General features: G+C 51.5%; 1 protein-coding gene across 9 annotated transcripts; it reads right to left on the minus strand.

The window, feature by feature from the left end:
- Positions 1-501: 501 nt before the first annotated feature.
- Positions 502-26250, minus strand: Capn1 (calpain 1). Of its 9 annotated transcripts, none has more exons than XM_042259576.2 (22): positions 25983-26004; positions 24127-24394; positions 23900-23969; positions 23507-23625; positions 21314-21447; positions 21051-21219; positions 19603-19686; positions 19189-19274; positions 18539-18613; positions 18293-18453; positions 9792-9967; positions 8256-8267; positions 6399-6607; positions 6269-6308; positions 5704-5769; positions 5551-5608; positions 4059-4123; positions 3586-3654; positions 3275-3353; positions 2239-2355; positions 1910-1968; positions 502-1259 (listed from the first exon to the last, which is right to left on the minus strand). In XM_042259576.2, exons 2-22 carry the CDS (start codon positions 24391-24393, stop codon positions 1233-1235), a joined length of 2142 nt encoding a protein of 713 aa, XP_042115510.1. In that variant the 5' UTR covers position 24394; positions 25983-26004; the 3' UTR covers positions 502-1232. The 9 variants fall into 9 exon arrangements, 4 of the variants coding, with proteins under 4 accessions (XP_042115510.1, XP_042115500.1, XP_006980731.1 ...); XM_042259566.2 differs by lacking the exon at positions 25983-26004 and adding an exon at positions 25763-25885; XM_006980669.4 differs by lacking the exon at positions 25983-26004 and adding an exon at positions 25639-25731.
- Between the last annotated feature and the right edge of the window lie 1630 nt (positions 26251-27880).

Genomic DNA, 27880 nt, shown 5'->3' on the forward strand with positions numbered 1-27880 from the left:
AAGTCCTCTACCAACCAAACGTACCCCACCTAGATCCTTCAGTCTCCACTGCCTGCACCTTTGTCCTTGTGGGTGACTCGTTTTCACCCTCCGGTCCCACAGAGGCAGAAGAACTTATAGACGCTGTGGGTACTTGGTGTATGAAGTGTGGGCAGAGGAGGGTCTGAGGAGGCCTCTTGGGGTCCCAGTGTGGTCCAGGAGGGAGGTACATGCCTTTCCAAGCTTCCTGGTGGGTCAGGTTTGTGCTAAGTAGAGGTTTGTGTTTCCTTGCTGACATTGGCAAGGAGAACATGTAAAACCAGAAAAGCCGCCAGGGCTGGACTGTCCATGGAGCCATCCAGTCTACATCTCTGTGCCCAGATCTCTCAACATCTCAGGGGCCGAGGTAGCCACGGCCAGTTGCCCAGTCTTCAGCAAAGGTGGGCATGAGGCCATGACTGTCTCTAGGCCAAGGCTTGCTGGTACAATCAAGGTTTGGGAGAATAACACCCAGAGACAGAGTGCAGCCTTTTCTTTTATTTTTCCACTGCACTGAAACATGGGACCTCCCTACCCCACCCCGAGTGTCTGGTCCTCCATAACCAGTGCACTAGTCCCTCAAGCGTTCCCTTGAAAATTACCAATATAAAAAAAGGGAGGAGGGGGCGGAAGGGAGGACCTGAGCACCCTCCAGGCCAGGAAGCTCCTGGTGGGCAGGGCACATGGGGCAGGAGAGGAGTGTTTTGGTTTGCAGAGAGGATCTTGGCTGCTGCACAGGAAGGCACGGGTGATCCTGGCTATGGGGCTCCACTGTGGGGAGAGGCCTTCGGTACCCCGATGCAGACAGTGTGAGCGAGCTAGTGGTTATAAAGTCTGCAGGTCTAGGGGCAGCAGGGGCTGCAGCCTCTACAGATTAGGGAAGACACACATCGGGACACTAGCAGAGGAGGGGCAGGGGTGCCCGCTCCTGCCCCAGAGGGAGGAATAAGCCGGGAGCTGCCTTCCTGGTTTTAGCCATGAGCAGGGTCCAGGGTTGTGCATTCTGAGCCTTTGGCCGCAGAAGCAGGGAGGGCCCATGACTCTGCCCAGAGCAGCTGAGTAGAGGTAGTGGGGCAGAGAACGGACAGGACAAGGGCGGCTTCCGGTTCCAAGGAAGGCACTTGCAGCTGATGTGGTCTGGTGGGCGCGGCAGGAAGGCGTGGCTTGGCACAGGAAGAAAGGAAGAATCGGGCCATGGGAGCTGAATCCCCGCTTCAGGCAAACATAGTCAGCTGTAACCACTGCAGGGGGAGATGAACAGGTTATCGGGGCGGCAGATGGGCAGCATGGCGCCTCAGCCTCCTTCTTCACCCATCCCAGGCACAGGCTCCAGGCCCAGGGCTCAGCCATCACCATCCACATCTCATCCCCTCTTTGGGGGACCCTCTGGTGATAGGGGTGCTTCCTCTTCTTCCTTCCTTCCTTCCTTCCTTCCTTCCTTCCTTCCTTCCTTCCTTCCTTCCTTCCTTCCTCCCTCCCTCCCTCCCTCCCTCCCTTCCTTTCTTTTTCTTTTTCTTTATTTTTGTTGTTATTATTATTTTTTTAAGACAGAGTTTTTTCTCTGTGTAACCCTGGCTGTCCTGGAATTTGTTCTATAAACCAGGCTGGCCTTGAACTCAGAGCTCTACCTGCCTCTGCCTCCCCAGTGCAGGGATTAAAGGTGTACACCCCATGCCCGGCAGGGAGTGCTTTCTTACTTCTCTAGTCCAGGAGACCAGACTGCTGATTCCCACAGTGTCTAGGGGCCTGGCCTCGCCCTTTTCATCCCTCCCCGGGCCCCAGAAGCCTCTGACACAAAGCTTCCAGGACTAGGATCCAGCTTTGAGGCCTGGTTCCAAGGCCATGGACTCCTGCCCTGGAAGGGACAGGGGAACATGGAGGGTCATCTCACCTTAAATAAATCAAAGGTCACAACACCATCCAGGTCTGTGTCCAGAACTTTGAAAAACCCTGTGTTCAAGAAAAGCCAGTTAATATCTAGCAAGACTGTCTCTCACCTCCCATGCACCCCGAATTATTGTCCCCTAAAACCACGAAGCTTCCTGCCCTAAGAGGTCTCCTTAGACTCTCCTCTGCCCACACTTCATACACCAAGTACCTATGTACGAGTCCTCTGTGCCCACCTCAACCTCACCCTATTCACCCCCTCTGTCTCTCCCACTGGCTCATAAGGAAACAGGATGGCACTGTGGGAAAGTAGTGTCAGTTAGGGACACTCACGGAACATGGTCTCCAGTCGCACGAGGCAACACACAAAGTTGTCGAAGTCCACGGCCAGGTCAGGCTCTGAGTAGCGGGTGATGATGAGTTCATGCAGCTTCTTGTTAAGCTTGAAGCCTGGGCAGAGGAAGAGCAAGTGAGGGCTGGAGCAGGTGCACCCAGATAGGGCGTGGAGCAGCTGGTCTAGGCAGGGTACTTAGGGTCATCCTCTTCTGGAAGAAGGTCTGAAAGATCTCTTATGTAGAGGTGAGAGGGGCTGGCAAAGTGAGGGACCAGCCCAAGGTGGGCATCACACCCAGATCCCCCCAGGGAATCGGGAGCTGGCTGCAGAGGACCTTAGGCATCTGGTCACAACTGGGGAAATCCCCCTGGCCTTGTTTGCACACAGGCAAGTGTGGGAGAGTCCTGCACCTGTCTCACTGGAGCTTGGAGCTGGTACCTGCCCATCCTCTCTCTGCCTGCCCTGGTCATGTGTCCTGAATGCAGTCACTCTCCCTCTGAAAATTACTTTCCTCTTCTTCACATCGGGGATAACATAGAGCTCTATTCAATGGCTCCATGGATAAAGCACTTGCCATGAAAACTCCAGGTCCAGAGTTTGGATCCCAGAACCCACATAAAAACTGGGGGGTATGGTAGTCTGCCAGTAATCCCAACACTCACTTGGGAGGCAGATGGGATTCCCCAGGAAAGTTGGATAGGTAAACTAACTTAATCTGTGAGATCCAGGTTCAGTGAGAGACCGTGTCTCAGCAAGAGCAATGGAGGAAGCCAGATGATGTCAACCTCCAGCTTCTAGGTATATCTACCCATATGAACATAAATACATACATGCATACCACACACACATACACATGTACACATTAATTAAAAGGCCCTTGTTCTTGGTAAGCTACAAGGAGAGGAAAGGGAGGAACAGATAGAGTACTTAGCTCAGTAACCATAGTCCCTATAGCATCACCACCAACTTCCCCCAGGACAAGGGCCAGCCAGGTGGGCCACTGTCCTGGGGAGCTGTTAGGGCCTTGGGCCTCACCTGCAGCCTCGATGGCCATCCTCATCTCGTAAGCACTCATGCTGCCAGACTTGTCCAGGTCAAACTTCCGGAAAATGGTCTGGGTGGAGAAGAAAGGGTGAGGACCGGGTGGGTCAGCAGCTCTTCATGACTGCCTCCTGTCCCCGGGGGAGTGAAGAACGGCCAGGAAGCGGGTCATTTGCTGAGACGTGTGGGCTTGGGTGGGGAAGGAGGTGCCTGGCTACACGGCCAGCCCGGCTCTGCCACCAGGCCTGGCCATGCCAGGACTGAGGCCACAGAGGGACAGGAGAACCCAGCCAGGGACCACCTACAAGGTAATTTCGGATGCGGTTCCACAGGATGTTGAATTCCACCAGGCCCAGCTTCCCATTGCCATCACGCTTGACAGATGTTAAGAAGGAAACTGCACAGTTTAGAGCAGATGTGTAAGAGGAGGGCTGGGGAGAAGGGAGCCTGGCTGTGGAGAGGAGACACAGCAGTCACCTACAGCCGTGGCCAGAGTTCTCTGTTAGATACAGTGAAGTGGGGTGGGGAGAGGTGTAGAAATAGCACCAGCCTGAGGGCCAATTGGGGACCAAGGTCTTTCTCCATTTTCCAGAAGACCCCGTGCCTCAGTTTCCCTTCCTTGCCAACTGGAAGATATCCAGGAAGGTGTTTGAGCAGGAGGCCGTATGGCATCCACACCCTCCCAACTGTCCAAGCTTCTCAGCTGCTCCTAGGGCAGTTAGACAGCATCTTCCCCAAGCCCAGACTCCACGAGAGACAAAAGCAGATGCAAGGATACGTCCATGAGGTTCACCATGCTGCGGCAGGACTCCAGGCTGAAGCCATTGGTCCGCAGGTCTTTGTCTGAAACAAACAAACAGTTCTAGGGTCTGAGAATGTCACTCAGTCAGTAGCGTGCTTGCCTGGCACACATGAAGCCCTGGGTTTGATCCCCATCACTGTATAAACCAAGCATGGTGGTGCATGCCTGTAACCATGGCAGTTGGAAGGAGGAGGAAGGAGGATCAGGAGTTTGAGGCCAGCCTCAGATATAGACCTGTCTAAAAAAAGAAAAGAAGAGAAAAAGAAGAAGATGGCTAGAAAGATGACTCAGTAGTTAAGAGCATTGGCTGCTTTTGCAGAAGACCTGGGTTTGATTCCCAGCACCCACATGGTAGCTCACAACCATTCATAACTCCAGACCAGGGCATGTGATTCATGCAGTTCATGCATATGGTACATTTACATGTATTCAGGTAAAACATTTATACACATAAAATAAAAAAATATAATAAAAAAATGAAAAATCCACAGCCTCCATATAAAAAGGTATGAGTAGGTATCCCCCTGCCCCTGCACACACACAGTCTGTAAACCTAGAGCCATTGGAGGACAGGGGGAAGAAGACTGCTGGAGCGTGCTGACTGCCAGCCTGATCCTAGGCTGTAAGAGATCCTGTCTCAGGGTGGATATGGAGAGGCATAGAGCAGGACACCTGATGTCCATATCTGCCGAGAAATGACAGAGATAGAGAAGGAACCAGTCCCAGGGCTCAACTTAGAGGTCTTGCAGAACCAGCCACACTGGGAGCCCTGAAGTGACCAGTGATAGGGAGGCTCCAGTCCTGCCCATGGGTACCGAGCCCAGCAGAGCATGAGGTGGAATGCTGTTATCATGAGAAACAGCAGAGCATTTCAGAAGCCAGGTCCGAATCCAGCAGAAAGGAAGAAAGTACTGAACAGATACACAAGATTAGGTAGAAGAGGAGCCCCCGAGTGCTGGCTGTGGGCTGGGGAGGGTAAACAAAGCTTTGCCAGCAGGGTAGGGCCAGGGAGATCTTGGGCAGAGGGGGGGGTGAGTAAACAGAGGTCAGGCACAGCAAACCAGACAGCTTAGAGCAGACTCATGCCTGCACGCAGCAGCAGAGGCCAGAAGAGAAGGGAAAGTCGGGAGAGTTGCCCTTGCCCACACATCAGGGCCTGGAATTTAGTCTTACTCTACTTTCCAAGACCTATGGCGGGGCCTGGAGGTTACAGCCTTGCCTTCATCGGCACTGAGCACCTGTGGCTGGCTCCGCTATGGGCTCCCTAAGGTCACAGAGCTCCGGAGAGTAGACGGGGTAGAGCAGGGTTAGTGAGGAGTCTGGGATAGGAACGGTGGTGAGTGGGGCCAGAGAATGGAAGGCTGCCTAGACCAAGGTGTGGGGCTCAGTTCCGCAAAGAACGAGAACATGACGATTGGAATGGGTTGGGAATAGGACGGGGTGGGGACAGCCATCCGGGGACCCTCACGTTTGCTAATGATCCTGTTCAGGATGGTCTGCAACTCCTTGACGCTGATCTCCATGTCCTAGGGGAAGAGGAAGTATGGATGGCATCTGCTGGGATCCCCCCCTTCACACAGGGCTTCCCCACCCCACCACCCCCTGCCAGGTCCTGGCATACCTCTCCTGCCAGCTTGCTGAACAAGGTTTTGAAGGTGTCATCGATCTCCTCTTCGGAGAGCACTTTCTGTACCCAGAATGGAGAGAACAGGTCAGGATGCTATGGCCTGGCCCTCGCCTGTAGGAACAGCCACTGGAGGCGGGGTGGGACACTCACATTTACAGTCACTCCATCTCTCTGAGCCCCACTTTTCTAGCCTGTAAAATGGGATCTGCACTCTTGTAGCTTAAATGATGGGCACACGTCAGTCAGGTGTTGAAAAGTCTGGGTTAGGGTCCCTGCTGTGTGAACTTAGGCAAATTCCTCAGCCTCTCTGAACTTGTGTTTCCCATTTAGAGGGTGATATCACGAAGGACCTAGATGAAGTAGCTATGAGGAAGAAACAAGATACACAGACCTAGCATAGGAACTGCCTGCCATCATTGCAGATCCTTCTCGAAGTGTAAAGTGCTGGGCAACAAGGGACCAGAATTGTTCTTAAGGGCTCCTATCAGGAGGGAGCCTGTCCTGCCAGCTGGAGTCCATATCCTACCACATACCTGGGGGACACGAGGGGACCACATACCTCATCAGGGAGGTTGGCCTGGATCTGGTCATCTAGCTCCCTGCAGAGAGGAAACCATCAGTCAGAGGGCCTGGGGAAGCCACAGGGGAGAGACAGGGTAGGTGGGAGGGGGCGGGAACCCACTACTCACTGGGTCCCAGCCTTCTTCTCTGAGAAGAAACGCAGCACAAAGTCGCCCTCCTTGTTGGGCTCAAAGGTGGAGGGGACTACCACGTACTCCCCCGGCGGCAGGCGGATGCGGTTGCTGACTTCTCGCAGGTTGATGAAGGTCTCTGAGCGTGCCCGAGAAGAGTTGGCCAGGAAGAAGTCACGCTTCAGGTGCACAGGCTGACCCACCATCTGGCAGGAGAGAGAAGCAGGGGCGCTGCCGAGCCCACTCAGTCTTCCCTGGATACTGGTCCGGGCCCAGAGCCCAGACTGTGAGTCCTGGCTTGCTAAGTCACGGCACACACACAGCCTGCGAGACCCCGATAAGTTACTTGCCCTCTGTAAAACCTGAGTGCCTGGGCTGGACTGTGGCTCAGTGGTACAGGGCACATTACCTCCCCACCACCTTTATGTTTATTTATTGCGGCTGGGGGAAGGGATGCTGAATGCCAGCGTGAGTGGAGCTCAGAGGAAAACTTATGTGTGTGGGGGTCTGTCCTCTCCTCTCACCATGTGGATTCTGGGGATCAAGTTCAGCTCATCAGGCTTGGGGACAAGTGCCGTTACCTACTGAGACATTCCAGGCCCTGGTTTTGATCCCCAGGACTGCATTAAATCAGATATGTGCCTGCAATCCCAGCACTAAGGAGGTAGAGGCAGGAGGATCAGGAATTTAAGGTCACCCTCAGCTACACAGTGAGTTTAAGGCCAGCCTAGACTACATAAAACCCTATCTCAAAAATAAACAAATAAGAAATTTCAAATGAGGCAAAAGAAACTATGGGTGCCCGATCTGACTGCAGATAAGAGACTCTAACACTGTGACGCAGGGGTTGTCAAGATGGTGCAACAGGTCAGCATACTTGCTGCACGAGCTGGGGGCCTGAGTCCCATCTCCGGAAGCTAGGGAAAGGCGGAAAGAGAGAGCCAACTCCACAATGTTGTCCTCTTACTTCTACACCCATGATGTGGCACATGCGCCTCTCTCTCTCTCTCTTTCTCTCTCTCCCTCTTTTTCTCTCCCTCTCACACACACACAAATAATAAATAAAAATTTTAAAACTGTGATGCAGGTGGGGCGTGTAGCCCAGTGGTTTGGTGCTTCCCTAGCATGTGTCAGGTCCTAGGATCAACATTCAGTACTGATAAATAAACCTAAGAGACCATGTGAGTTCTACCTCCATTATCAGTCATTGGCGCTGTCCCTGTGTCGTACCCTGCATGAAACCTGACGGGTGGCACTTTGCTGACCATCTTGATGGCCCCAGAGGAAATGCTATCTCCTTTTCCCCCACTAAAATAGGGCCTCACGTAGCCTAGGCTGGTCCTGACCTCTTTATCATCAAGGATGACCTTGAGCTCTTGAACCTCCTGCCTTTACCCCCCAAGGGCTGGGATTACAGGCGTGTGCCACCATGCACAACTGGGAAGTACCATGTCTCAATACGAACCCCAAGGCCCAGAACTTCAGCAGCTGTTCAAGAGTGTAGACGCTCAGCCCAGTGACACATGCTCCCAACCCCCCACCCCCAGGCCTGATTAGCACTTCCTCAGTGTGAACAGCAAGACACAGAGAACTTGGCCTGTGTGCATGCTGAGTGGGGATCTGAGGACCAGGGTTCAAATCCAACCTTTGCTACCTGCTCTTGCCCTCAGGAGCTGTCCTACTTGAACAGGCACCGGGAGGGGGTGGGGAGCAGCATTTTGCAGGCAGTGACAAGGGGATATCTCCTGATGCCATATGTCAGGTAGGGCTGACTTCGGTCATGCTCCTCCCCTCCAGGCCCCATCAGGATGGTGAGTTCAGGGGCTGATGAACCAGAAAGAGAGCCACACCTACCTCCCGTGGGACCTGCAAGAGAGAGACAGAGAGAATAATGCACATTTATTATTTATTATTTTTATTATAATCCCAGGCAGCTGGGATAAACATACTGGGTAGAGGTCCTGGGTTCTTAGGGAGGGAGCTCAGGGGACAGACAGGAAATGGGCCAGTGATGATCCAGACCATGTGGAAGGAAGATGTCCTCCCAGTGGAAGGACAGGGCAGAAGTCTCTGTTCCTATGACTGCCTGGGCCTTAGAACAGCTGCCAGGTGGCCAGTCTCAGTGTGAGAAAGCCCAGGAACATCAAGACTCCTTTCATCTGCTGCCAGGGGTTCCAGGTGGAGGCTAAGGCTATGGCCGCCCTCTACCCTGGCAAGGGAGATCTGGACATTTCTATCTCTATCTTGAGCTGCAGAATAAGAAGCAGGGGAAGGCTGGACAGTGGTTGTGCATGCCTTTAATTCCAGCACTTGGGAGGCAGAGGCAGGCAGATCTCAGTGAGTTCGAGGCCAGCCTGGTCTACAAAGCGAGTTCCAAGACAGTCAGAGCTACACAGATAAACTCTGTGTCTCAAAAAAAGAAGAAACAGGGGAAGTTGGACGGTGGTGGTGCATACCTTTGTTAAAAATTAATTTTTTATGTACATGAGTGTTCTATCTCATAGACACACACACACACACACACACACACACACACACACACACACACACGTCTGTGCACAGGTAGAGCACTCAGAAAAAGTGCGTGCCTTTATGGTAAAAGAGGGCATCAGATCCCACTATAGACGGTTGTCAGCCACTTGTTAAATTGAACTCAGGTCCTCTGGAAGAGCAGCCAGTGCTCTTAACCACTGAACCATCTCTCCAGTCCCCATGGCACACACCTTTAATCCCAACACTTGGGAGGCAGAGGCAGGTGGATCTCTGAATTTGAGGCCAGCCTGGTCTACACAGTGAGTTCTAGGACAGTCAAGGCTACAAAGAAAAATCCTGTCCCAAAAGACAAAAATAAAACAACAGCAACACCCTCTGGGGTTCTCCCATTGTGCTATAAGCCTGTATTTAAGATCTCCTCCCTCCTTCAATAAATGGCATTTGGCATTTAAAACAAAACAAAACAAAACAAAAAACAACAAGAACAACAAAAAGAAGCAGGAGAGGCACTGAGCAGGGCCTAGAACAGCCTCTGCCTGCGTAGCAGACCCTCCCCACCTGCTCCATAGGCCTCTGCTCACACCCCTGCTCCACAGAATGCCCCACTTCGTTCCAAAGCCCACAGGCTGACCCCAGAAGCTGTGGCACACACAGCAATCAGCCCAGCTCCCTCTTCTCCAGAGCAACATCCCACATTCTAGGAGAAGGGTGAATTCCAGAGCCTTCCTTTCCTGGAACCAACCACCCCCTTTGCCCTCTCTGCAGCCTTGGGATTCGGCGGCTACACACAGGCGATCCTTCCAGCAGCACAGCCTCTCAGGCCCTCAGGATGCACCAGGCATCCCCTGGAGGATGCTTGCAGCAGTGGGAGGAGGTGAGGCCACCCCGCGGGCTAACCTCGTACACCGCGAAACCAATGGTCTCCATGTCCCGGCCAAAGCGACGTTCCCGGCGGCGGTTCTTCTGCATGAGGGCCAACAAGAAGCTGCAGCCCGACTCGCGACTCTCATAATCGTTTTCATCGTCTACCTCCTCCAACCGGATCTTGAACTGGGGGTTCACCCAGAAGGTAGCTGCAGGAGGAGAGGAGGATCAGAGGCAGGCGGGGCAGGTGCCTCTCCCCCAAGCCTCCCCCACATCCCATGTCTGCTCATTCACAAACTCGTTCACTACTGCCGTTCTATATGCCCCGAGTGTCAGAAGACAAGAAAGCAGATGGGCAGGGCAGTGTCTCTGTCTTTCAGGGCTTGTCTTCTAGAAGCGGAAGTGGGTGAGTTATCAGTATTAGTACAAAGAAAAGTAAGCCGGAAGAGCTGCAAGATTGATTCTAACTCACTGAGCACTGGTGTGTTCAAGGCCCTAGATGCTAAAAAGAAACAAAGCTGCCGTCAGCCTGGGATAGCGATAGCAAGCTGAGCCGTGAAGGAGTAGCCAGCGCCTCGCTTTCTCAATGCTTTTACAAGAAGCTTTGAGTCGGGTGCCTTAGACGAGTCAGCCATCCACGTTGGGCATGGTGATACACAGGGGCGCGCGCACGCGCATACACACACACACACACACACACACACACACACGCACGCACGCACGCACGCACGCACGCAAATGTGTATTTTGTTTGTTTTAAATTTTGTATGTATGTGTGTGTGGCTATGTGCATGTGAGTGCAGTACCCACAGAGGGCAGGAGAGGGCATTAGATCCCTGGAGTTGGAAGTACAGGCAGTTGTGAAAGCACTGATGTAGATACTGGGAACTAAACTGGAATCTCCTAGAAGAGCAGTGTGCTTTCTTAACAAATGAGCCATCTCTTTAGCCCAACAACAACTCTTTAGAAAGACATTGTAAGTTGAGAATATGAGCTCAGATGACAGGTCTGAGAATGTGATAATCATCATTACAAATAATCCAAATTCATGTGATGATAACATTTAATTTACGGCAAGCAAAAACTATTTACATTTAAAGTACCATCTCATAAGAAGAAGGGCAAGCCAAGGAAAATGCTCTAAAACCGTTGCATTGTTTAGAAGATCAACTAGCCACAGCATGCATGGATTGGCTGGGCCTCAGTGGCAGAGCCCTTGTATCGCATATGTGAGGCCCTAGGATTGAGCCACAGCATTGTGAAAAACTAACAACCACAACAAATCAAAAAAGAAAGCTAGAATTGGTGGCTTGTGCCTGTAATCCCTGTATTAGAGGTAGAGACTGGAAAATATAAGTCCAAGGCCATCCTCATCCACATAACCAGCTCAAGGATGCCCTGGGTTACCGAGACCCTGTGTCTTAATGAAACAAAACAAAATGCATTAAGCACGTTCTTGAGACATTCAAATCCACATCAGGAAAAACTTATAGACAAGGGGTCGCTGTGAATTTTGGGCTAACCTGGACTACAGAGTAAGGTCCTGTCTAGCTGGGCAATGGTGGCCCACAAATTTAATCCTAGTACTCAGGAGGCAGAGGCAGGCAGTTCTCTGTGAGTTCAAAGCCAGCCTGGTCTACAGAGCTAGTTCTAGGACAGCCAGGGCACACAAAGAAACTCTGTCTCAAAAAACAAAAACAAATGAAAAAAGAAAAAAGAAAAGAAAAGAAATAAAAAGAAAGGAGGGGAGGAAGAGAGAAAAGACAAAGTAAATGAACTGAAATACATATTGCTATCTTAGGCTGGTGAGACAGGTCAGTGGGTAAAGGTGGTTGCTGCCGAGCCTGATGGTCTGGGTGTGATCCCTAGGATTCACGTGGCGGAAGGAGAAAACTGACTCCCTCAAGGTTGTCCTCTGACCTCCACATGCTCACAGTGACACATCATTTCAAATAAAAAATAAATGTCATTTTTTTAAGAAAGAAAAAATCCAAAAGAAAAAAAGAAAAGAAAAAATCCGCTGGGTGGTGGTGGTAGACAACTTTAATCCCAGCACTTGGGAGGCAGAACCAGGTGGATCTTTGTGAGTTTGAGGCCAGCCTGGTCTGCAGAGCAAGATCCAGGAAAGGCACAAAGCTACACAGACAAACCCTGTCTCGAAAAACCAAAAAAGAAAGAAAAAATCCAGGGGATGGAGAGATGGCTCAGCGTTTTAAGAGCACTCACTGCTCTTCCAAAGGACCGGGGTTCAATTCCCAGCATCCACATGGCAGCTCACAACTGTCTGTAACTCCAGTTCCAGGGGATCTGACACTCTCTTACAGACATACATACAGGCAAAACACCAATGTACATTAAATAAATAAATAAATAAATCTTTAAGAAAGAAAAAAATTGACATTAGAGTATTATAAAATCACCTATGGGGCTGGAGAGATGGCTCATTGATTAAGAGCACTGACTGCTCTTCCAGAGGACCCAGGTTCAGTTCCCAACATCCATATGAAAGTTCACAACTGTCTGTAACTCCAGTTCCAGGAGATCTGTTGCCTGATTCTGGCCTCCATGGGCACTAGGCATGCATGTGGTACACACATATAAATGTAGGCAAAACACTCATACATATATGATAGATAGATAGATAGATAGATAGATAGATAGATAGATAGATAGAAGTTAAAATAAATAAACAAATGGGATGGGGACTGCTGGGGACATATCTCAGTGCAGAGCACTTCCTCTGTACCCATGAGGCCAAAGGTGCCATCCTTAGGACTGAAAACTAATGAAGAAGCTAATCTTCATCACAAGGAAAAAGCAGGGCAACAGCTGAACATTCTACCAAACAAACTATCTCCCTTGTGCAAACTCTTCTGGAAAACACGGAGGAAGAGACTGTTCTAATAGAACAGACACCACCACAGCAGTGTGGTCAGTGCGAGCAGAGAACGAACAGGCAAAGCTCACTCATGAAAACTGCTGCATGAAAGTTCAAAGGGCAGGGGAGACGGCTCAGCAGCTAAGAGCACTGGCTGTTCTTCAGAGGACCTGGTTTGATTCTCAGCATCTACATGGTGGCTCACAACTGTCTGTAACTCAAGTTCCAGGGGATCTGTTGCCCAGTTTTGGCCTCTGTGGGCACCAGACATACACGCAGGACACAGATATCTATGTAAGCGAAACACCCATGTATTGGTTGTAGTATTAAGGCAACTCCATGTAGTTAAAAGGGAGGTTTATTTTGTGGGGTAACTTACATACACATAGCAAATATAAAACTAAAAACTTTTATCAGGGTAGGGATGTAGCTTAGTTGGTAGAGTGTTTGCCTCCTAGCAGACCCAGTCACAAGCTCTGGGTCCCATCCTAGTACCTTATAAACCATGCATGGCCATGCACACCTATAATCTCAGCACTTGGGAGGCAGAGGTAGGACAACCATGAATTCCACACCACAGAACCCTGTCTTTAAAAGGGGGGGGGGCAGGTGGGGAGGCAGGGATGTGGTTCTGTGACAGATCGATCACTTACTTAGCATGTGTAAGTCCCTGGATTCAGTCTCTAGGGCCACAGAGCAACAACAGAACCTCACACAAGCCCTTCACCCCCAACTCCCCGCCCCCCAAAGCTTGCAATAATGAAACCTACAACAAATCTGTGTTACTGGGGCTGGGGAGGCACTCCACAGGTGCCCGCCACCAAACATGACAATCTGAGTTCCACCCCAAGTCCCACAGGGTGGAAAGAGGAGAACCAGCTCCTCTAAGTTGTACTCTGACCTTGTGTGTGAACCCATCCCTGCCAAAGCAAATAAAATATTATGAAATTACCACAACCCAAGACAGGCCGAGTCGGCATCCCTTAGTGGGGCTCCTATTTGCTCTGCTCTTCCAGACAGTGTAGTAGGCAAGGAAAAGTCACAAAAGTGGGAAGAATGGGACAAGACAAACCAAATGTGTTGTTATTTGTTGATTGACAACTAGTAAACTACAAGAATCTAGCAAGGCATGAGTCTGGATACAAAATACATTTAAAAGGGCAACTGTGCATTATTGTATCCATAAGTATCATTTGAGAGGCAATAACTGATTCAGGTATTTATTTTGGTTTTTTGAGACAGGTTTTCTCTTTGACCCTGGCTGTCCTGGATCTCACTCTGTGGACCAGCCTGGCCTCAAACTCAGAGATCCACCTGCTTTTGCCTCCCTAGTGCTAGGATTAAAGGCATGTGCCACATGCCCGGCTCAATAAATTATATATATATTGGTTTTTCAAGACAGGGTTTCTCTATGTAGTTTTGGTGCCTGTCCTGGATCTCAATCTGTAGGCTGGCCTCAAACTCACAGAGATCTACCTGGCTCTGCCTCCCAAGTGCTGGGATTAAAGGTGTGTGCCACCACTGCCTATCAATAAATGATATTTTTTAAAGACTTACTTATTTATTTATTTTATGAATGAGTGCTCTATCTGCATGTACAACTTTATGCCAGAAGATGGCATCAGATTCCACTATAGATGGTTGTGAGCCACCATGTGGGTGCTGGGAATTGAACTTAGAACCTCTGGACATGCGGCCAGTGCTCTTAAGCACTGAGCCATCTCTCCAGCTCCCAATAAATGGTATTTTTAAAAGCTATTTGGGGGCTGGAGAACTGGTTCAGTGGTTAAAAATGATAGTTGTTCCTTCAGCCACTATGTGGGTGCTGTTCAATTCCCAGCACTCACATAGTGGCTCACAACTGTCAGTAACTCCAATCCCAGGGGAGCCAATGTCCTCTTCTGGTCTCCACAGACACCAGGCACACATGTGGTACACAGACATGGATATAGGCAAAATACCCAAACACATAATATAAAAGTAAAAATCCCTACTATATACATATATGAATATGCTTTGGGATGTCTTTCTGTATGCTGTGAATGTGTGTTGCTCCCATTGGCTAATAGATAAAGCTGTTTTGACCTATGGCAAGGCAGCTTAAAGGCAGGTGGGAAATCCAAGCAGAGATAGAGAAGGGAGGAGTGAGGGAGATGCCCAGCCGCTGCCCAAGGAGCAGCAAGATGCCAGCAGACCAGTAACGCCATGGCCTCGTGGCAAAACATAGATGAATAGCCGGGGGGTGGTGGCGCACGCCTTTAATCCCAGCACTCGGGAGGCAGAGCCAGGCGGATCTCTGTGAGTTCGAGGCCAGCCTGGGCTACCAAGTGAGCTCCAGGAAAGGCGCAAAGCTACACAGAGAAACCCTGTCTCGGGGGAAAAAAAAAAAAAAAAAAAAAAAAAACAACAACAAAAAAAAAAACATAGATGAATAGAAATGGGTTAATTTAAGATGAAAGAGCTAGCTAGCAAGAAGCCTGCCATAGGCCATACAGTTTGTAAATAATGTTAAGTCTCTGAGTGATTGTTTTATAAGTGGCTGCAGGACCTGGGGACTGGGCGGGACCGGAAAAACATAGCATTACACAAATATGTCAGTCCAATAATATATAAACTCTGAACCACTTCTGGGACACATATTTTGGATAAGGCATACATAGTCCATTTGTGCTTATCGGAGAAGGATGGTATACCAAGCACCAAATCTCAAAAGGTGTACAAACCCTCTAAAAAATTATATTCTCCTATAAAAAGGCCTGAAAGGCCAGAATAAAGGACTGGAAGGACAGCCCAGTCCGAAACGTTCTTGCCCTGCAAGCACAGAACATGAGTTCAATTCCCAGAACCCATGTTAAAAAAACCCCAGGTGGCTAGGTGGTGACGGCAGCTGTTGTGGAGGCGGCTGTAGCAGCGGCAGCGCACACCTTTAATCCCAACACTCGGGAGGCAGAGGCAGGCGGATCTCTGTGAGTTCGAGACCAGCCTGGTCTACAGAGTGAGTTCCAGGACAGCCAGGGCTAACTTTGAAACAGTTAGCAAACAAAGAAAAACTTTGTCTTAAAAAAACAATAAACAACAACAAAAAAATTAAAGAAGCCAAGAGAAGGTGGAGGCAGGAGAGTCAGAAGTTCAAGATCATCCTTGGCTACAAATTGAGTTCTACTTGACCTTGAGTTCCAGGAGAACTTGGTCTATAGGACTCGGTCTCCCCTGGGGATGGAGGGCCTAGGAGGGGCTAAGGAGATGCTTGTCTGTTGAGAGTGCATACTGCTCTTGCAGAGGACTGGTGGTAGATTCCCAACACCCACATGGTGGCTCACCAACTTCTGTAAGTCCAATTCTAGGCCTCTGATGCCCTCTCCTGACTCTTCTGCACATGGGCACTGGGCACGCACATGGTGCACAGACATACATGCAGGCAAAATACTGATATACATAAAATAAAGCCAATAAATCGAAAAGTAAACCTTTAAAGAAATTAGTAAAGAGACTCCTGAAGAAGGGATCCATCTTGTCTAATAACAGGACTGATTAATCCATAACAATTACATCAACGAGCAATTGACAGAAGCTTGGAGCAGGACCAGGGCCAGAAATACCCACAAAACACTGGAACTGCACAGTGGTGATGGCGAGGCCGGCCGAGGGAAGCACAGGCCACTCAGCTGTGGCACAGGAAACCGGTGCTTAAAGGTTTGGAGAGAAATGAAGTGGGAGAAGAATGCCTCCAAACAGCAGGGTGACTTCTCGAGGTGACAGCCAGAGGATGCAGGCAGGAGCCTCCACAGGGCGAATTTGGCCAAGTCTACAGGCCAGGGAGGAAATGGCAGCGTGGCAATCGGAGCAGAAGCAGGAGGAGGTGGGGGTTGGGAGGCCAGAGGTCAAGAGAGGGCTGCATGCTCTAAGGTGGGGGTTTTCCATAAGGACACAGGGATGAGAGGAGGATGAAGGAGCCCTTCACTCCTCTCTCTTTTTTCTTCTTCCTCTTTTTTTTAAAAAATTTTTTATTGTTTGTATTTTTTAAGACAGGGTTTCTCTTGTTAGTTGTCATGGAACTAGCTCTGTAGACAAGGCTAGCCTCGAACTCACAGAGATCCACCTGCCTCTGCCTCCTGAGTTCAAGCATCAGGATTAAAGGTCTGCACCACTACTGCCCAGCACTCTCTTCCTCTCTTTTCTGACTGGGTCTCATGTAGCCCAGGCTGGCCTTAGCCTTGCTCTACAGCCAAAGCTGGCTTTGAACTCCTGATCCTCCTGCCTCTACCTCCCAAGCACTGGAATGACAGGCATGAGTGGCCACAGGGGGCACAGTCTCTTTTCAATGAAGTTCAAGGTCTCTAGAAACAGTAAAAGAGGAGAGAGTTCCTAGTGGGATGGCGGGGACCACACGAACGTGCTTATTAGAGGTTTGTGGCTGTGAATTTACAAGGAAAACAGTCTCCCTTGTGTTTTCTTCTCCAGCCACATTCAGTGGTTCTGAGTCAGGAGGAAGCTTGGTTCAGCTGGGATTGTGGTTATGCTGGTAACAGGAGCAGAGGCCAGGCCAGGCTAGGGAACTAGATGTTTGCAAGGTCAAGACGAAAACAAGGGCTGGCAGGATGGTTCAGTGGGTAAAGGCAGTTACCACCAAGTCTGCCCACCTGACCAGATCTCGGGGACCCCGGTGACGGGAGGCGAGAACCAGCCCTGGAAACTGACCTCCATATGCACACACATCCTCCATAAAATAAATAAATGCAATATTTTAAATACATTAAAATGAGCTGTGTGGTGGTGGCATGGTCCTCAGGAGGCAGAGACAAGTGAATCTCTGAATTTAAGACCAGCCTGGTCTACAGAGTGAGTTCCAGGACAGCCAGAACCACACAGGGAAACCCTGTCTCAGAAAACAAACAAACAAATAAACAAGCAAAACTATACACACACACACACACACACACACATTTATATGATAATTCATAAATGGGTAAGGGGACTGGGCTGTATCTTAATTGGTAGAGGGCTTGTCTAGCATTCACAAAGCCCTGGGTTCCAGCCCTAGTACCACATAAGCCAGGTGGGCACCTATGGAGGCAGAAGGATCAGAAGTTCAAGGTCATCCTGGCTACATAACAAGATCAAGGGTAGCTTGGGTTACATGAAATCCTGACTCAAAAAAATCTAAACAAACCGAAAATGAGAACAAGAAAGAGACAGACAGTGTGTGCAAAATTAGAGACAGAGTAGTTCAAATGGGAGTCAGTAAGATCAGTCAAATCCAAGAGACTGAGGTCTGGGCACAGGCAGATGTGTTCCCAGATCGAGGTGGGCAGTGAATGGCAAGGCCCAGAATGCTCTGTGGTGGGGCAGGGTGAAACTGGTCTAGAAGAAAAGGTTGATGTGGGGGTGGGTGGACGGGACAATGCCACAATAGTCGTGACAGTCACTTTTATAAGAGGGAAGGGTTCTGAGAATGAGGAGGAGTGACCAGCAGATGTTTGGATGACAACAAGGTTTTCTTACCCAGGCCCCAGGCAAGGACATTTAAGGATGGACTCCTCAAAGCTAATCGGAGGAACACCGGAGCATGTCTGTCTCCCAAGAGACAGGAGAGGCTCGGTCAGGTGGCCCTGCCCACACCCTGCCTGGCTCCCGCTGGCTTCCAGACTCAGGTCACCTGGGAAGTTCCGGCAGCCTCCAGCTGTGCTCCCCCGGCGCCAGCTGCCCTCATAGAGCGTGGTATTCCAGTTCCGGAGGGTCCTGCTCTTCAGGGCATCAGGCGTGAGGTTGCAGATCTCCAGTCTGTCGAACTCACGTAAGAAGTCTCGGAAGGACATCCTGGGGGTCCAAGGGCAGAGGTGAACCACAGTTCCCCATCATGAACTGGGCTTTAGGGGAGCAAGTAGAAAAAAAGGTTGCTTACCAGAACTCCCCATCCTCCATCTTGATCCTCAGCTGCTCCCGTTCATAGGGGTCCACTCTGTTCCACTCTGAGGAGCTGTGGGAGGCAGGCATGGCCAGGGCTGGACACCACTGATATATCTAACTTCTGTCCCTGGCTCCTGTTCAACCTGGCATGTTTTCCAGAGCTCAGATCAGGGGGCTTTCTCTGGCACCAGCCCTCTTGAGGTCCTTATAGGTCCCTACTCAAGGGTCCCTCTTCTTTTTGAGACAGGTCTTACTGTGTAGCCACCATACTCCTCCCCCCTTAAAGACCATGTAGCCTAGGTTGAGCTGGAACTCACTGTGCAGCCCAGGTTGGCTCAAATTTGTAGTGATCTTCCTGCCTCAGCTTCCTGAACACTAGAATTACAAGCATAAACCACCACATCCAGCCTGGGGGGTGCCTTATCAAGGTCAAACAGATACCCTGGGTGTATCCACAGGCTCCCCCAGTTCCCATAGCTTGGGTAGGCTCTGCCAGAGGAAAATCCTAGAGGAGTACACAAGATGGGATCCCTCTACTCAACCCTGAATCCACCTCCAGCCAGCTGGGGTCCAGGCAGAAATGTCAGGGATTTCCCCAGACTTCCCCAAACCTTCCCAACCAGTGCCCACTGTCCTGCCCCTTACCTATCACACCAGGGTCCTTTCCATTCCACTTCGCCCCAGGGGTTCCGCATTCGGATTAGGCTCACCTGCTGGCCCTGGTAATTCACCTGTTCCCCAGAGCTCACATCAGTGCCATGCCATTTGATGCCCCTTCCTGGCCCACCTTCTTTACCCCCTCACCCTGCTTAGTACCCAGCAGCACACCAGGGCCACATAGTCAATATACCCTGAAGTCAGACCTCCAGGGATTTACAGCCCAGAGAGGCGGCCATACACATGAACTAGAGTCATCTGGGATAAGCATCAATGCATACCACAGGATGGTAATCCCAGGAGGCCCAGAAAGGAGAAATCGCCTCCCACAACCCAGGTCATATGTGGGGAAGGTATGGGGGCGGGAACCACCCTGCAGGACAGGCCCCGCCCAGGAAATACCTGCTTGGCATCCGTCACAGAGTATGCATGGCCCCTCACCAGGTTCTTAAAGGTAATAGCTTCCAAATCCCGGATATCGGTTATCTACAGAAGGAAACATGCACTGTGGTGAGAAGATGAGGATCCCTGCTGGGAGCGTTCACGGGGCTCCTAAGTCCTCCTCACACATACAGTCCACACAAAAGCTGCTGGGAGCGACTGGCAGGCTCCCATCCCATCCATTCCATTGTTGCACACAAATGCTGTTCCTCCTGGGGAACGGGGCCAATCCCAGACGCCTCCCTAATGCTGTCACTATGCTGCCACTGGCTAGGGCTGGCAAGGTTGTAGATGTGCATATGCATGCACTCGTAATCAAGCACACCCCCAAGAAGGACTCACTGTGGGGACGAGCAAGGGAAGAAAAGGACAGATCCAAATGTGGCTAAACTTGCAAAGTCATAATAGCCCTTTAACAAAGTTTAGTTGATAATTAAATAAGTCTCGTGTGTGTGTCTATGTAATGGTATGTCATGTAAGTGAAGACACCCTCAGCAGCCAGAGGCATCGGAGCCCCTGGGATGACAAGGGAGTTGTGAGTTATCTGATGTGGGTACTGGGAACGGGACTTGGGTCTTCTCCAAGGGCAGCACATTCTCTTAACCACGAAGCTATCTCTCCACCCCATACCCAACCTTTTTGACCTTGTAGCGTGGCTTTGTCATTCACAAAGTCTCCACTTGGCAATAGCTGGGTCAAGTCACAGATGTTCAAATCTCAATGTTTTCAGTAAGTTTCCGAGATTTTGTGTGGGGCCAAGTGTAGCCTGGAAGACTGCCTGATGCTGATGTAGAGTGATCAGTCGGGACTAGGGAGGTCTGGAAATGGTTGTGGGAATGTGGGGCAGACAAGGGTAAGCAAGGAGAAGGGAGAGGGAGGAGCTAGGAGCGGGTGGAGTCTGAGAGTAGGAAAGAGAAAGCCGAGGCACTGGACCGTGATGGTCTCTGAACACGGGAAGGTGTAAGGATGAGAAAGGGGCCTCGCTAGTCTTCTCTGTATCGTCCCAGTGTGCTGCCCGGGGGATGGCTCGAGGGTCAAGAGCACCGGCTGCTCTTCCAGAGGCCCCGGTTTAATTCCCAGCATCCACCAGGAGGCTCACAACTGTCTGTAACTCTAATTCCAGGGAATCTAACTCCTTCAACAGACATACATACAGGCAAAACACCAATGCAAATAAGACGCAAATAAATAATTCATAAAAAAAAAAAAAAAACTGAGGAGGGAAGGGAGCAGGAGGAAGCAGGGAAACAAGTCTGGGCCACAGCGGAGGCCAGGAAGGCAGGAAGAAGGGGATGGGTGGGGTGGGTTTTGCATCTACATCCTGCAAAGAGGTGAGAGGGATGTGTCTCAGGCTGAGCCCGGGCTGAGGATGAGGTTAGGTTGGGCAGAGGAACTTGCACATTACTCACATTAATGGAGCAGCCCAGCAAGGAGCCTCGCTCCAGGGCCTTCTGAATGATCTGGAAGAGGTCTCTGGGTGCCTTGGGCAGATCGAACCACTCGGTGACCCCACCAGTAAAGTCCTCAAAGGCCTCTGAGGTGCAGCCCCCCGAAAGCGCCTCGTAGCTGCCGTTCACCCTGTGAGCAGTTCCAGGTCAGTGCAGTAGGGCCAGGAGAGAGGGCCAGCCCTTCCACCCCGGAGACTGAAGATGCGCCCTGGGGTCCTACTCACTTGGCATAGGCCTTCTCAAGCAGGGCACTCCAGAACTCGTTGCACTGGGCAGAGTGCACGAACACCAACTTCCCGTCCTTGGTGGGCAGCAAGTCATCCACGACCACGTCCACCCACTCCCCAAACTGCCACAGCTGTGGGGGAAGGGCAAAGTGAGCACCTGCTCTGGGGTCCCCCAGGCCTCAGCTCCAGCTTCAGCGGGGCTGACTAAACACATGGGTCCAGATCCATATGCCTGGTACATGTGCGACACACCCACATTTACAGAAGCATGCCTTTTGTCTACTAGAATATACAGTCAGCCAACTCTCCTCAGCCCCAGGTACCACACCTAGAGACACCTTTAATCTCAGCACTCAGGTGGTGAGCTCTGTGAGTTCAAGGATAACCTGATCTACACAGTAAGTTCCAGGACAGCCAGGGCTACATAGTAAGACTGTATCTCAAAAACAAAACAATTTCACAAAACCACATTTGGACCATGGAGATGGTTCTGGAAATAAAGGTACTTGCTACTAAGTGTGCGAATTTGAGTTCAATTCCAGGATTCACATGGTGGAATGAGAGAACTGACTTCTGCACATCCAACCTTTGCATACCAGATACACACCCACGCTACTAATCCTCAACACTCACACAGCCACACGCACATGTGCATACACACACACAGACTCATGCAAATACAATAAATAAATGTAATTAAAAATTTAAATGGCTGGGCGGTGGTGGCGCATGCCTTTATTCCCAGCACTCAGGAGGCAGAGACAGATCTCTGTGAGTTTGAGGCCAGCCTGGTCTACAGAGTGAGATTCAGGACAGGCTCCAAAGCTACACAGAGAAACCCTGTCCCACCCCACCCCCCAAAAATAACTTGGGGGTGGGGTGGGAGGAGGGAGGACAGGGGAATCCGTAGCTGATATGTAAAATTAAATTAAATTAAAATAAAAAATTTAAATGAACAAGTACAGTCTTGTTTCTTGATATTATTCCCTAGAAAAACAGTCTAACTATTGATGGGATGTTTACATTGCCTTAAGTCTGAACCTCAGTTTTCCTACCCAGGAAAAGGAACAACAACCTTAGTTTCCCAACAGGAAACTAAGACAAAGAGGGTGACACCTATAAGTCAAGACTAAAATGGAATAAGGCTCCCCTTCAGATACGGAGAGCGCGAGGGCAAGAAGGCCTCCAGTCCGCGTTCTTCCTGAAGGCAAGCCCTAGGTCCTGCCCCCGCTACTTCCCTCCCTATTCTAAGCCTGAGCATGGGCATAAGAGAGAGGTGTGGACTGAAAATGTTGTGCCCAGACCCTCCAGAGCAAATGCGTGGGGCTGGTTCCCCAAATCACTGGATTTGCACAGGAGATGCCAAAGGACCGGCAACCCGGCCGGAAGGGGTGAGGTGCAGGCCCAGGCTGCCTAGGAACAGAAGCTTCCAAGAGCACCAATAACTATAGTGAGGTAAGAAGCAGCCCATTGAAGGATTTGGGACGTGTACTGAGTGGGCCAATCAGAAGCTGCGAATCCCTGCAGATTAGAGCCTGGTAGGTGTGGGGATCTCAGCATAGGGCATTACCCGCCATTTCTTCTTGGCCAGGGCAGAGTGAGGTAGGGGCTCTGACTAAGCAGAAGGAAGGAACACAGAGACTCCAGGCATGGCGGGAGTCATGGTGGAAGGCCTCAAGGAAACTTTCGGGGTCTGCCTCTCTCCACACCAGCTCCTGGAGAATTCGCTAACGTAACTCGAAAAGTGGATCATGTTGGAAACATCAGGAGAAGGTTTAAACCCTGAGTCTGTCTTTTCTCCTAGACTCTGTCAGAGCTTGCCAAAGCCGAGAAGTTGGGAAAGGGCGCACTGATGCATGAAGACGGCCATGGCTTTTCCCCAGCAGAATACTCCATCTTCAGCTGGGGAAACTGAGGCTTGGGTGAAGAAAGATTGCTTTGTGAGCCAAAGCACAGTCTTTGTCCTTCCACACACTTCTCCTCACCTAGGAGAACTGCCAGCTGAAATACCTGCCCGGCCGTTCACACATGACCAACCAGGGATGGCACTGAGAGGTCAAATACCTTCCAGAGGGAGGGCTGCCCCCACAGGGTGTGGCCACCCCAACTCCACAGTGCTGTGGACCGTCCTTTCAGATCTCCCCAATGCCAGCTCTGCCTCCACCCCAGGGAGGGTGCAGGGCCCTTCACCTGGAAATGAAAGATGCCAGCGTATCCATCCTGGAAGCTCTGGCCGTAGGGAACCACTCGGTGCAGAATGGTCTCATTGAGCGTGAGGGAGGCAATGGCAGCCAGGAGCCAACAGTCCCCTGGGATAAGAAAGACCCTGATTAGGCTTGCCTTGTGGATCTGCTCAGGGGAGGGAGGTGCTGTGTGCGTGGGATGCTGGGGACAACCTGGGATTCCCTGGGTGAGGTGCCCTTCATTTTCCTCGGCTTACGGAAAAGACCCAGGAATCTGGGCAAACCAGCCCCTGTGCTGATAGCCAAAGCCTGTCTGGGCCTGCAGGAGGGAGGAGCCGGGGCAGTGCCCAATGGAACGGGAATGGGGAAAACACCCAGAACCCCACCTCTGGGGGCCTACCCAGTGCTCCCTGGCAGATGTCCGTTCGGGTGGCTCCATCCACGATGAATTGGGGGTTTGACAGCAGCTCCTACAAGATCCACAATCCTGTTCCTGGGCCAGCCCCTCCTAGAAACTGGCACCCAGCCACCCAGCCACCCAGCCACCCAGCCACCACTAATAACGGGGCCCAGATCCCACTCCTCACTCATCATCCCAGCCAAGTTCCACCAGCGGGGCCTTCTTACCGTAGGACGCTTCCATTTGATGCCATAGGTTTTAGAGGAATTGGGACCCAGTTCTTTGAAGCCCAGGCTGTGAGCCACCGGAGGAAAGGCCTCATCTCGGAAGAGGACCCCACTTTGCAGGCATCTTGCCCGCAGCGTTTCATAATCCTGGCCCAGGTACTTGATGGCGTTTTCATGGCGGCCCAGGCCCAGCTCCTTGGCCCGTTGCTTTTGCACTTGGGCTGACACCCCGGTGCAGTACACAGGTGTGATGAACTCCTCCGCCATCCTGGGGGACACATGGGCCTGCTAGAACCCAGGCCTTCCCAGGAATAGAACACAACTCCTGCCCGCTAGCGCTTCCCTGGACCTGTCCATTCCTCCGCATGGTTCCTCTGCCTCACTGCCCCCTTTACAGAGCCTGGGACTCTCAGCCACCTTGTTAGGCTCCCTAAATCCAGAAAAGGGTGCCCAGTTTCTAGACACACTGGCCACCACCTCTCCCTTTCTCTGTTCCCATTATCCAGGGTTGATGGTTCTGTGGTCAGCCATCCAGGCAGGTGGTGTAGGGTGGAGGCCAGCCCACAGCAGTAATTCCAGGTAAGATCTCAGACCCTGTTTGCCTGCCTGGAAGTCCCCTCCACAAAGTCGCCAAGCATCTAGCTCACTTGTCCCTTTCCGCGGTTTAGGGACTGAAAACTCCAGGCACGGACGCCCCTCCACAGGCTCCTGAGACAGGCTGAACATCAGAGCACTGGACACTGGCCCAGCTCCTAGCGACAGGGTGAGCGCCTGCGCTGAGCTGCTTCCTGACCCCCTACCCCTCACACAGGCACGGAGACGACCTGGAACGGGCCGATCAGCGACAGCACCCTAGTCTCAGAAGCAGTGGCCTGGGTCAGACAATCGCAGTCTGGGCACCCAACTCCTTACCTGGGGGAGGGGAGTTTGGGAGATGGCTGCGGTCCCCGCTGCTGGCTTCCTTGGTGGCAGCTCAGGGCAGGGCCCAACCAGGAAGAGCGCTCCTCCCCGCCCTCCTCCACCGCCCCTCGGCCCTGGTTCCTCCCTCTTTGGTCCTCCACCTACTCCTGAGGCTTTTACCCCGCTCCCTCTAGGCTCTCTCTTATCTCTCCCGCAACGTTTTTTACTATCTCTTACTCAGGGTGTCTCCCGGTCCCTCCCTTCCTCCGCAGGCTCTGAGCCAACTCTGCGAGAGGACAAATTGGTAAAAGGCAGAGTTGTCCCCCGGGAGGAGCCGGGCGCCTGTCCGGGTGAGGAGGGTTGGGTTGGGACAGAAGGGCACAGCAAGCCAGAGAGAGGGCAGGGCAAGGGGTATTTTTAAACTAGGGCCGCAGCTCGAGTTGCAGGGCTGCCGGCCCCACCCCACGTCGCCCTCCGGGAAGGTACTGGGGACGATCCGGGCTGTGGCACAGTCCCCGCAGCCCCGATCTGCCTCCTGCGCCCCCGCGCGCCTCTGGGGTCGCAGCTGTCTGTCCTCAGCCCAGCCGGCGCTCCGCGCGAGGCAGAGATTACCTCCGGCCGCCGCAGCTGTTCTCTGGAGCCGCCCGCGCTGGGTGCGAGCGGACCTCTACAGGACGCAAGGCAAACGGCAGCCCCACCCCAGGCCTGTCCCTAGGCCAGCTCCCCACCCCCGCACCTTAAGACGCAGGCTGCAGAGCTAACACTCCGCCCTAGCAGTCTTAGCGCATTCCCTGCATGGCCTTAGGTAAATCCGTGCCTTGATTTCCCCAACCACGCAGCGGAAGAAGAGGGACAATGGCCGCAGGCAGTCTTTGTGTAGCGTTCTGAGGTTTCTTGAATCCAGAAGCTGAGAGACGTGGGCATTCTGTCCTCTCCCAAGCTCTTGGTCTACCCACCTGGGAGCATGGCCTTTGTGTGAGTCGCCTGACCCGGGAGGGGGCAGCAGAGGCCCTGAGCACCAGGGCAGGCCCACCTGGTACCCGCAGATTCCACCTGGCACACTGCAAGAGGTTGGAGAGCCAAGGATGCGGAGGGACAGGGGCGGTCCCCAGGCTCAGGGCTCTTCCTAGGTATGGAGGTCACAGCATGGCCTGATGCAGGCTACATAAGATGTAAGGACAAACAGGCGCCATGACACTCCAAAAGTTAAGCGCTAACTCATCTGACTTTCCCTAAATGGGCACGCAGTACCTTGGTATTGTGAAGACTCAGGGCCTCTGCCTTCACAGTTAATGCGGAGGAAGAGTTGGTCCGTAACACTTTCCTGACTGAAGCCTGATCTAATGCAGGTGTCAGCAGAGGTTCTGATCAGACACGGGGACAACGACGGGCTGGGGAGACGCACACACGCACAGGGTGTGTAAAAAAAGGCCTAGGCGGGCAGAGGAACTGAGGGGCACCAGGTACTGCTTAAGCAGGGAAAAAAAGTGGAGACAGTGGCAGGACTGGGCAGATCCAGGGGCTTAGATGTTTGTTGTTTTATTTATTGAAAATGTATTTTATTTATGTGTGCGTGTGTGCACATGCATGCAAGTAGCCATAGAGGACAAAAGAGGGTATCGGACCCTCTGGAGCTGGAGTTACAGGCACTCAAGAGCTGCCTGACATGGATGCTGGGAAATGAACCTAGCGCGTCTAGAAGAGCAGCGATTGCTCTTAACTGCTGAGCCATCTCTACACACACACACACACACACACACACACACACACACACACACACACACACACCTGCACAAGGTCTCATGTAGCCTAGGCTGGCTTTGAATTCTATATGTAGCTGAGGCTGGCCTTGAGCTCCTAATCCTCCTGCCTCCACCTCTCAACGGCTGTGATCACAGGATTTACCACCAAACTCTGCTAGTTTAGATTTCATTCTGCTGGAGGTGGCCCAGAGTTGTACAAGGAGGCCGAGTAAGAGTGGGTGGAGGGACAACCAGATAAAAGGATGCTGCAGATATCCAGGGACCGCAAACGATGGTTCAAGCCAAAGAGCTGGTGGGTGTTCTTTCTGGAGGGAGAGAACTTTATAATGATCCATGGTGTAGTACTGTAAGAAGATTTTCTGTGTGCTGGGTGGCTCAGGAGGCACAGGGATTCCCAAGCAGATCGAGGCCTCTCTTTGTTTCCTGATACTGCTTGACCTGATGGTCCAGAGATTCTTAGTCTTTGGAAGTCACATGGACCACAAGTGCCATCACCTCGGTGCGGTGCCCACATTCATTTTCCTACCAGGAAATGAACTTGACAAAATGGTCATTGAGCCAGGTGGCGGTGGCGCACACCTTTAATCCCAGCAGCACCCGGGAGGCAGAGCCAGGCGGATCTCTGTGAGTTCGAGGCCAGCCTGGTCTACAGAGCGAGATCCAGGACAGGCACCAAAACTACACAGAGAAACTCTGTCTCAAAAAACCGAAGGAAAAAAAAAAGGTCATTGAAGGTAAATACCAGCCTCAGAACAAAAGGTGGAATAAAGAGTATACTTTTAAGTTGCAAGGGACAAACTGGTACCCAGGGTAGCACAGAATGCCCTTCCGGGATCTCCAAAGACTGCTTCACCATCTTTTTATTTTATTTTTATTTTTTTATTTTTTTTTTTTGAGACAAGGTTTTACTCTACATAGCCCTGGCTGTCCTGGAACTCACTATGTATGCCAGGCTGGCTTCAAACTCAGAGACCCACCTGCCTCTGCCTCCTGTGTGGTGGTATTCTAATTGTACTGAAATGTGATTTTGATTGTATGTTAATAAATAAAGTTGCCTGGGGGTCAGAGCTATTAGAGCCATAGCAAGAGTG

This window comes from Peromyscus maniculatus, chromosome 1 (genome assembly GCF_049852395.1).
Source record: "Peromyscus maniculatus bairdii isolate BWxNUB_F1_BW_parent chromosome 1, HU_Pman_BW_mat_3.1, whole genome shotgun sequence".
Classification (NCBI taxonomy): Eukaryota; Metazoa; Chordata; class Mammalia; order Rodentia; family Cricetidae; genus Peromyscus; species Peromyscus maniculatus.

What these genes read in the sequence shown, in the direction of transcription:
- Capn1 (XM_042259576.2), bottom strand. Translation starts at nt 24,393, where the DNA reads ATGGCGGAGGAGTTCATCACACCTGTGTACTGCACCGGGGTGTCAGCC. An exon ending in CTGGCATCTTTCATTTCCAG is followed by an intron (nt 21,448 to 23,506) that starts GTGAAGGGCCCT and finishes CTTCCCCCACAG; the next exon opens with CTGTGGCAGTTTGGGGAGTG. An exon ending in GATGGCCATCGAGGCTGCAG is followed by an intron (nt 2,356 to 3,274) that starts GTGAGGCCCAAG and finishes TCCTCTGCCCAG; the next exon opens with GCTTCAAGCTTAACAAGAAG.